Genomic DNA, 10,822 nt, shown 5'->3' on the forward strand with positions numbered 1-10,822 from the left:
CTTGTGTGTTTGTGGTCCTACAGTTGTTTGACCCTCATCACTGAGGGTTTTATCATGATTTAACAAAACGTTTTGTGGGGTTAGAACCATGGGTCACTCTATATCTCAGAATGCACCTGTGGGATTGATGTTCATAGTTGCTGGACACATTCAGTCTGATCAGCGCGCGCTCAGGAGAATGTCTGCCTTTTTCAGTCCTGCCTTTCCATCTGCAAAACCTTTTTGCCACACATTTTGCCCTCACACAGCCTATCAAGATCTGATCTAGAATAAGGTCTTGTTCTCATCCATGTTTTTCAGGCAATTTTATTTAATTTTTATTCATCCTACATTCACTAGAATTACTTTTAAAATGCATTCTAGACTCAAATGATCACATGCTCATGAAAATCTAATATGAAGTAAAGTAAACCATTTCAATACTTTTTTATTTGTATTTATTCAATAAAAATATAAATTTATTTATTTATTAAGTTTGTTTGGTTAAGACAGTGTGCGGAGCATGCTTGAAGTCCACCACAGAATGTTATCAAGTTAAAAAAATAAATAAATCAAAATATGCACTACAAATTCATTAATTATTACACATTTGCATGGTCTACAAGACATCTTAAAGGTTGACATCTAAAAAATGTATTGACATGGAAGATTGAACATGAACACCAAACATGAACTTTACATTGAAAATGAAATGTCCGTTTAAGTGTTCATTTGAACAAGCAAAATGTTCCCATCGGAGAACAAATACTAGCTCAAAGGCATGAAACATTCACAACCTGTTTAACTTCCATAATGTGACATATTTCTGATTGTGACTTGATTTTATCTGTTGGAATTTAATACATATTCCTGATCGTATTGCGAATTAATAATTTATGCACATTATTACAAACAAGAAGTGTGTTTCTTCAAAATTCTGCACCAAAACAACTTTTCTGCCAATTTAACTAAGCATTTCTAATATTTTAAATATAATATTAACCATTAATATACTATACATTTCATTATTTCATTTTGATTTCATGTTGACTTGAATGTGTACTGAGATCACAAGCAACTTATCTTGAACTCAAATGCCCCGAAATCATAAAGTGTGAATAATGCTTCCATTCCTGCCATCTGTGTGTGTTTACAGGACTTCCTGGGCCAGATGTACTGTACTCTCGGAGAGTTGGTGGGCTCTCAGGGTAGTCGTATGGAAAGATCGCTTGTGTAAGTGCTGCATTTGAGCTTCGTGCTTCTCTGAAACACAATGTGTAAAAAATATGATTTCAATTCTCACCTAACATGTTTTCATTTTGGGGTTATCTTTGTTTATATGGGCAGTTGAGTTCGATTTTACTGTACTCAAAAATGGACATATTGCTATTAATTTTTTCTGCATATACAGTGGGTACGGAAAGTATTCAGACCCCCTTAAGAATTATATGTACTACTAAATGTTCTAAATGACAAAATGTGTGGTGCAGCAAACCATCCTTAAAAATTTGTCAGAATTCAGACTTGTATGTTATGAGAAGGGAGAGCTATTACTATCAATTAAACTTGAAATAGTTGAAACTACTTTCATGTTCATTTAATCAGTCTTGCAGTGTGACGCCCCCAGAAAATAGAAATGTCAGGTTTAGTGAGCATTAAATAAGCTTTAGGCCCTGTCCACACGAACGCGGTTAAACCGCAGCTTTTTCTATGCGGTTAGGCCGTTCGTCCACACGCAAATGCAGCACCAGTTCACTGAAACCGAACATTTTTGAAAACGCCTGCCAAGGTGAAGATTTTCAAAAATTTTTGGCTTGTGACGTCAGAGCCTGCGCTGTTATCTCCACCTACTGGAGACTTTTTCAGTCTTCTGATTGGCCAACATAGCTTTATGGTTGAGATTATATCGCCACCTGTTGGCTTGGCATGCTCTTGACAGTGCTTCATAGCATGCGTTTGCATTTTCATGTGGACGGAGATTTTTTTTTAAATGGAAGAAGGAAAAACTACCCGTGTACGTGTGGACATGGTCTTAGTGGAACTGACTGTGTCGAAATTGCTGAATAGTATCAAAATCAAAACAACATATTTCAAATTGTATTATAATTAGTATGCTTTTTTCATGCACCTTTAAGTGAGTAATATTTGACTTATAGTAATTTGTCACATCACAAGACTTTTAAATATAACTAGTGAAGGCAAATGCAATCTAAAATATACTTACCCTTATATAAGTATATCAATTTTACCATTTTAAAAACTTGATGCTCACGCCTTTGTCTATTTGTCAATTGACCATGTATAAACATATATTTGGGCATCATGTTTCCCTGTATATAATGTGTGTATGGATGTTGTATGTTTGTGTGTGTGCTGTTGGCGACACATTGGGCGGTAATATGGAATGAGGAGTATTATATAACCAGAGCTGCCTGCACTCGTTCATTCACTCAGACCTCTCTGAACATTCATTTAGTCATGTACTGCAGCAAATAAATACATTTAGACGCGTTTACAGTGAAAGCGCAACACTGAATCGCTCTTGGAAATGCATATGAATTAATTTCATTTTTGAGCATGTGTCCGTTCCTGACAGCCACATTTACAGTGGCACATCTCTGTGTCCATTCCAAGCAGTTAAAGGGTTAGTTCACCCCAAAATCGAATAATTTACTCATTTACTCAGCCTCGTGTCATTCCAAATCCATCTTTGAAACACGAGTGAAGATATTTTTAATGATTCCTAAAGGGGTTTCTATTTATCGAGTAAAAGACATTGTAAAAGTAATCCTTAAAGTCTACTGAAGAAACACAATCACTTTACATGATGGACAGATTTAATTTAGCCTTTTATTCACATGCAGTATAAACCATGAACAACGCATACATAAAGCGCTTCAAATGTGCTAAACAGAAGCTCATTTGCGTTTTGAATATTAGCCAACATCTTATAGATTTGGAACAACAATGATGAAAAACATTCTCATTTTTGGATGAACTGTCTCTTTAAGATCACTGTTGAAAATGACCCTTCGCAGGGAGCTTGATTGACAGGAAGATCTGACCAATCATAACGCCGAATCTGCCATTTTGTCTGACAAACAAATCAGACAGGAGAGTAAATTAACTTAGGTGGACTTAAATTGGAAAAATTGTGTGTTGACGCAGTTGGAATAAAATACCTTCTGATGCTCATTCATGTTTATTTCATGCTTTAAGTAAATATGATAAATATAAAAAGCGACATTAATCTATTCTCCTGTCTGGTTTGCTTGTCAGACAAAAATGGCAGATTCAGCAATATGATTGGCCAGATCACCTGTCAATCAAACTCCCTGCATAGGGTCAATTAATATAGCTACTTAAAGTTGCGTAAAATAACTTCAAACAGCAACTTTTTTTAATTGCAACAATTATAATGTTTTCAAAAGTTTTTTATCGCTTAATTATTCATATTCAAATAATAAAGATTTATGTCTCCATAGGTTGTTTCGATGTAATTTAAATGTAGAAAATTCCCCTTAAATACTTTAAATGCATTCAATGTAATTATGTTAGCTTGTAGCATATAGCAACCCAGAAAATGTAGCCTATGCATAAATATGAGTGAAATTTGTAAACAAGTACATCAATGTGGTAAGCATTTTGTGTGCGCGTACAATATAAAAACAATCTGCCTATCGTGAGTCCCCGTAAACCACATATGCATGTGTGTTGTGTGGAGATTGAATGAAATATTACTTAGTAGTCCGGGTGATATGTGCAAAATTTGAGGTGATATGTTCACTTTTTCATAAAAGCATGAAACTTGGTACAGTTGTACAGGTTAGGGCCCTGAACATTTTCAGAAATGGAGCCATCACAAAACACCTCATGGTTGCCATGGTGACCATTTTACTTTCCGCCATAACCAAATTTTGTATTTTGTGTATATCTCCTGAACCAAACATGATAACACAGTAAAGGTGATGTCTACCCCTATGTTATGATGGTCAAGGATTGCAATGATATACAAAATACCATATACAAAAATATAAATTGTTCAGGTGAAGAGTTAATGGTGAAATCAGCAATGTGAGAAGGAAATAACAGTATCTGAGCATCATACTATCACAGCATTTACAAAAGTCCATATTATGGCTATTAATGTTTTTTCTTTATTTGATAATTAACTAATATTTTATTCAATAGTACAATAAAAGATTGCATTAATTAATTATTCATTTGTTACATTTATATAGCGCTTTTCTGGGTACTCAAGATGAATGTAGATGAAGATGAATCTTCTCAACCACCACCAATGTGCAGCATCTACCTGGATGATGCGACGGCAGCCATATTGCGCCAGAATGCCCACCACACACCAGCTTAACTAATATTTTATTCAATAGTACAATAAAAGATTGCATTAATTAATTATTCATTTGTTACATTTATATAGCGCTTTTCTGGGTACTCAAGATGAATGTAGATGAAGATGAATCTTCTCAACCACCACCAATGTGCAGCATCTACCTGGATGATGCGACGGCAGCCATATTGCGCCAGAATGCCCACCACACACCAGCTTAACTAATATTTTAAAAGATTGTTTTCGAGAATACAATCATTTATTTCAGCATTTATTTATTTTATTTATTAGCATTTATTTTTTTCAGATATAAAAAAATATAATCTCAAGTAAGTGTATGTTTCCTTACCTCTCAGGCAGAGTCAGGTAGGCGGTAGTGTGTTTCCAATACATTGTTGTTCTCTATCAACAATGCTCCAACATCAAATGCAGACGGCAACGCAATCTTGCTAAGCTACATCCTATCTGCACCTCTTCTGCTGCACTTCTATCATTTTCTGTGGGTCTCTGGAATTGTCAGTCAGCTGTCAGCAAACTTCATTCTGGCCATTGCTTCTCAGTGTACTCTTAGTATCTTGGGTTTGACGGAGACCTGGATTCGTCCAGAAGACTCCGCAACCCCTGCTGTTCTCACTAACAACTTCCCTTTCTCTCACACCCTCCGTCAGGTTGGAAGGGTACTGGTCTTCTCATTTCTAATAATTGGAAATACTCAACCCACTCTTCACTATGCAATAAAATTCTTTTGAGTTTCATGCTATTATGGTAACAGATCCTGTTAAACTCCATATTGTAATGATTTATCACCTTCCTGGTCAACTGGGCACCTTTATAGAGGAGCTGTATGGGCTGCTGTCCTCATTCTCTGTGGATGGCAGTCCACTTGTTGTCTTTAATTTCTTCGAAATCCATCTGGAGAAGCCTTACACTGCAGACCTCCACTTCCACTCCTAGCTTCATTGGATCTCAAATGGCTTACCACCACAAGCACTAACAAATCAGGCAACCAGCTTGACTTAATTTACACATGCAATTGTATCACTGACAACATTTGGTAAAACCTCTAGACATCTCTGCTCATTTCTTTATTACATTTAACCTACATATTACTACCTGTGTGCCACCAATTCCTCTACCAGTTACTTTTAGACAAAACCTATGCACCCTTTCACCCTTCCATCTTTCCTCTGTAGTGTCATCCTCTCTTCCCTCACCCACCCATTTCTCATCTCTGGATGTAAATACAGCAACTGACACTTTATGATCCACTTTAACTTCTTGTCAAGACAATATCTGTCTAGACAATCCCCCCTCACAATGTAAAACGCTTTGAGTACCTAGAAAAGCGCTATATAAATGTAATGAATTAATTATTATTAGACAGGCCAGTGCATACTACCCCTTCTAACCTAAAAAGTTGCCCCATGTATCATCATTTTTAGTATCCATGTAGTATCATCTCTATTTTTGCTGAGCAGTCTTTTGGGTGGCTCACCAATGTACTAGTTTTCTCAAATACAAAAAAATAAGTAGGCTTGACCTAATTTTTTGTGGGGAGAAGAATTTATTGAAGATGGTAGTGTAGCAGTTCTTCAATAGCGATGTTAGCATGTCTTCCTTACAACAATTTTACCCTTGTATGAATCCTAAAATTCTTGTATGAATCTCTTCTCCCAAAGTTCTGTCTGTGGGACATAATTTTATACCTGAAGACAAAAGGTCCAGAAACAATACTATTAGGACCTTGCCGCTGGAGATCCTGCAATCTACAAGACGTTCCTGAGGAATGCTGTTCCTTTGTTTTTCTAATGGAATGGACCATTTGGTTCACACCTTTATAGACACAGTTACATTATTTCACAGAATGACCAACTGAACATTAAAGGGGTCATATGATGCTGCTAAAAAGTTTGGTGTAATGAAATGTGTTTTTGCGGTTTAAGGTTAAAAACACATTATTTTCCACATACTGTACATAATTGTTTCTCCTCTATGCCCCGCCTTTCTGAAACAGAAAACCTGCCATTTTTACAAAGCTCATCGGTCTGAAAAAGCGAGGTGTGCTCTGATTGGCCGAATTCCTCAAGCGTGTGACAGAAATGTTACGTCCCTTACCATATTGTGATGCCTGCGGCAATCACATGTGTTGACCCCGGGCTGGACTCCGCTTCGTCCACGGTGAAAGGCGATTTCGAAGTTGAAGTATTTCCTCAGCGACCAGCACGGATCAGCTCCAGGCATGACGAAGCGATATCGTCCTCTTTTGGAAGGCCAAACAAAGTAGTTTCGCTTTCACACTGCCTTACGACATGGCGGCGGCGGCAATAATACTACAGCGAGAATAAAAGTTACGCCTTCTTTCTTTGCGTGAACATTTGGCCGACGTTATGCAAATCTTCCCACATAGTGACGTAGATATGTGGGGGGGCGTGTTAGAACGAGCCGTTTTAGATAGGTGTGGCTGACTCTTAACTTTTATAAAAGAAGGTGGATATTATAAAGAATATCTCTTTGGATTTGAGACTTTAGTCTTTGCAACTTTACAGATCTTCTTTATGCACCAAGAGCTTGTAACACTCCAAAGAGAAAGGAAAAATTTAAATCGTGTCATATGACCCCTTTAACCAATCAGGTTTCAGCACCGGCTATTAAACTGAGACTGCTTTGCTGTCGGTCACTGTAGCCCTGCAGATAGCGAAAGCTGATTCCAAATAATCAGTTCTTATTCTGCTGGATCTATCTGCCACTTTTGACACAATCATCAGATTGTGTCTGCCATCACTGGATCTGCACTCCACTGGTTTGAATCTTATCTCACAGGTAGGTGTTTCAGGCTGGCCTGGGGAGGAGAGGTATCCAAAGAACATCAACTGGCTACAGGGTTTCCTCTGGGATCAGTTCTTGGACCCCTCCTCTTCACCATATACACTGGGACCCATTATAGAAGCACATGGTTTCTCCTACCATTGCTATGCTGATGACACACAGCTCTATCATTCATTTCAACCAGACAATCCAACGGTAGCTGCATGGATCTCAGGCTGCCTGGCAAACATCACGGCATGGATAAAGGGACATCACCTGCAGCTCAACCTGGCAAAGACTGAGCTTCTTGTTTTCCCTGCCACTTCGACTCTACAGCATGATTTCATCATCCTGCTAGGTTCATCAAAAAAGATTATTTGGTGACCAGCTGACCTTCAAGGACCATATTGTAAAGACAGTGCGATCATGCAGGTTTGCATTGCACAACATCAAGAGGATCAGGTCCTTCCAAACAGAGCATGCTGCACAACTTCTTGCCCAGGCCCTTCTCATTTCTAGACCGGACTATTGCAATGCTCTTCTAGCTGGACTTCCGTCATCATGCACAATCAAACCTCAACAAATGTTTTAGAATGCAGCGGCACGAATACTCTTCCATGAGCCCAAAAGGGCCCACTTCACACCTCTTTTTATCCCCCTGCACTGGCTACCGGTTGCAGCTCGCATCAAGTTCAAGACATTGATGTTTGCGTACAGAACAGCCACATGCTCAGCACCCTCCTACTTGCTCCTCACTCTTACGAATCTACATCCCCTCAAGAAGCCTGAGATCTGTAAGTAAGCAATGCCTTGTGGTAACATCACAGAGACGCATTTTCATTCACTTTTCCTGGCTGGTGAAATGATCTTCCCACAATCGCAGTAATTAACAGAACACCCAACACGTTTTCTGACAGCAACACTAATTTATTCCCATACCTGACCCATTTGACATAAAAACTGGAACCCGAACCGCACCTGCATTAAATCTCCTACATGAGGTAGACAAAACTCATTTATTAAATATTTTATTCAAATTGTGAATAGATTAAATACAGAAAGCAAGCAAAGAGCGCTTCCTTTAATATAATCACTACAGCTGTCAATCAGTGGCAGCGCGATATGCTACATTGCTCAGCGTGTACTGGACAGAGTCAAAATAGTATTGGTTATTGGACCCGCAACCCACCCGTGCTTGTCACCGTCCGGCCCGCACCCACATCACACCCTACACATAAATATTATTCCACCCGTTACATCAAATATTACGATTCACCTGCATGTACCCGCCCGCATGCAGGACTCTGGCTTCCACCTCATAAACAACATAATAGACAACCCTGGCCCCAGAGAGTGATTGCAAATTAAGTTAACTGTTCACCTGATTGCGATGCCATCTGCATGTGATGTTAGAGCGTTGTTGAGAGAGAACAAGAATGTATTGGAAACACACTATCGCCTACCTGACTGCCTGAGAGGCAAGGAAAAATACACTTACCTGAGATATTTTTTTTATATCTCTGAAATATATGATAGTATTCTTGAAAACAATCTTTTAATGTATTATTGAATACAATATTAGCTAATTATCAAAGAAAGAAAAAATTAATAACCATAATATGGACTTTTGTAAATGCTGTAATACTTTGATGCTTAGATACTATGATTTCCTTCTCACATTGCTGATTTCACCATTAACTCTTCACCTGAACAGTTTATGTTTTTGTATATGGTATCATTGTAATCCTTGACCATCAAAACATAGGGGTAGACATCACCTTTTCTGTATTATCATGCTATGCCACAAAATACATAATTTGGTTATTGCGGAAAGTAAAATGGTCGCCATTGCAACCACGTGGTGTTTTTGCGATGGCTCCATTTCTGAAAATGTTTAGGGCCGCAAACTATACAAGTGTACCAAGTCTCTCTCTTTATTTTTTATTGTAAGTAATTCCTGGTAGACACCTGAACATTTCAGGTTAATTTAGGAGAGTGCCTCAGAGGACATGTGTAGATCCAGAGCAGATTAAAGACATGTCTTCAGTTAGCAGGGATCTGCTTCTCTAACCTCTATAACATAACCCACAACTACTTAGTGGAATTGAAACAAGCACTCAAGGCAGCGCGTAAGTAAGGCAGAAGTTTGTTCTCTCATCAAATCATCTTCAAAATCTTTCATCATTCATCTTTGTCAGGCACTTGTGCAGGATGCTGAAGTGTTGGGTCCATACAATTTAAATTCAATTCCGGCTTGGGCTTCTTGAGTGTAGTCTTATATAAGAGCACAGCACACACTCATGCATTCGCCTGTCTGCTTCTACAAACACTCATTTATTTATGCAGCACAGATACATGCATTCATAACTGTTGAAAGGGGACAATCACTTATTAATATTCACTCATTCACACAGCACGGGCTGGACATATGCATTTGCTTAACATGGTCAGCATATTTACTCATTACTCTTTTAACAAGCACTTTCGTCCAAAGCAGAGTTCTGTTGTTAAGTTCACTTAAACGGGATCAGTCCTCCTGGAGTAGGGTAAGGTTAAGTGTCAAGGATGTCCTTTCTAGAATTGTTCTGTTGTGTGTTCCTGAAGTGCTAGTTGTCAAGAACAATATTGTCTCTGCTACTTTAGTAACACACAATGTTCCTTCTGACTTTAGAGGCATTCCTGGGAAGAACTGTGGAACTATTATTGTGAAAGCTGAAGAACTTGGAAATTGCAGGGTACTTTGACTTATCATCTATTCTTGTATTTTCTCTTCTCTCCTGGTCTCATCTTACCTCTTGTCTCTTTTTATCTCATCTCTTCTCCCCTCTTCTCTCATCTCCATGTGTAATGTTGTTTTGTCTCTTGTTGTATGATCTGTTGTTTTTTTCTTTTCTCATTTGTCTTGTCTCTTCTTGTCTCATTTATTCTCTTCACGTTTTGTGTTGTCTCATGTATAGTGTTCCTGTCTCATGTTTAACCCTCTACCGCATGGTGTAGCCATATGGCAACATACTCTTTGTGTTCATTTCCTTGCCACTGTCTCTTTAAGAGAACGTTCTCGTTTTTTTTGTTGGAAAGAGAAGACCTTAGTTTAGCCAATGATGTGCTTTGATTAAGTCATATGACATGCAGTTTTTTTCTGTGGCGAGATTTCTGACAGACTGCCGTCTTTTGTCGGTAGTTGCTAAAAGCAAACTAAAACGTCAGTAACAAACAAGGACCAGTCCATGTCACTTCTACAAAAAAATCTAAAACACTGTTATGATGTTATGATGACATATTCACCTCTCAAAAAAGTTTTTATAAAATTTGTTTTTGGTAAATCATTCAAATGTATGTGTTGCCAAGCGGCAACACTGTGCAATAGTGGAATGACATTATTACAATAGTTTAGCTAGCTAGCAAGGTCAGCTGCACTCTGTTAAGCTGTAACAATAACAACATTAATACTAGTGAAATAATGTTGATTAGTCGTATGTTAATGGTATTTGTATTATGGATATAATCAAATTGAAATGGCAATTTTACTTTTGATTAAATATGAATACAGGTAGCATTACATCAGTGAGCACGGCCATATTCTATGGCAAGGTAAAGAAGAAAAGGGCAGAACTTGCTCTTCCTGCACATGAAAAAACTGCTTTGTGAAGTTTCATACATAAAAAAGGTGATCTTTCAAGGATTATT

General features: G+C 38.0%; 1 protein-coding gene across 1 annotated transcript in view; it reads left to right on the forward strand.

The window, feature by feature from the left end:
* Nucleotides 1-10,822, forward strand: part of LOC107570018 (copine-8-like) — a 64,015-nt gene that overhangs the window by 26,648 nt on the left and 26,545 nt on the right. Inside the window, exons 6-7 of the mRNA XM_016256213.1 lie at nucleotides 1,136-1,212; nucleotides 9,807-9,870. Of these exons, the coding sequence (XP_016111699.1) occupies nucleotides 1,136-1,212; nucleotides 9,807-9,870 (141 nt within the window). The remainder of the gene's footprint in view (nucleotides 1-1,135; nucleotides 1,213-9,806; nucleotides 9,871-10,822) is intronic.

The sequence above is a fragment of the Sinocyclocheilus grahami genome, unplaced genomic scaffold (assembly GCF_001515645.1).
Source record: "Sinocyclocheilus grahami isolate Dianchi unplaced genomic scaffold, SAMN03320097.WGS_v1.1 scaffold1405.1, whole genome shotgun sequence".
Lineage (NCBI taxonomy): Eukaryota > Metazoa > Chordata > Actinopteri > Cypriniformes > Cyprinidae > Sinocyclocheilus > Sinocyclocheilus grahami.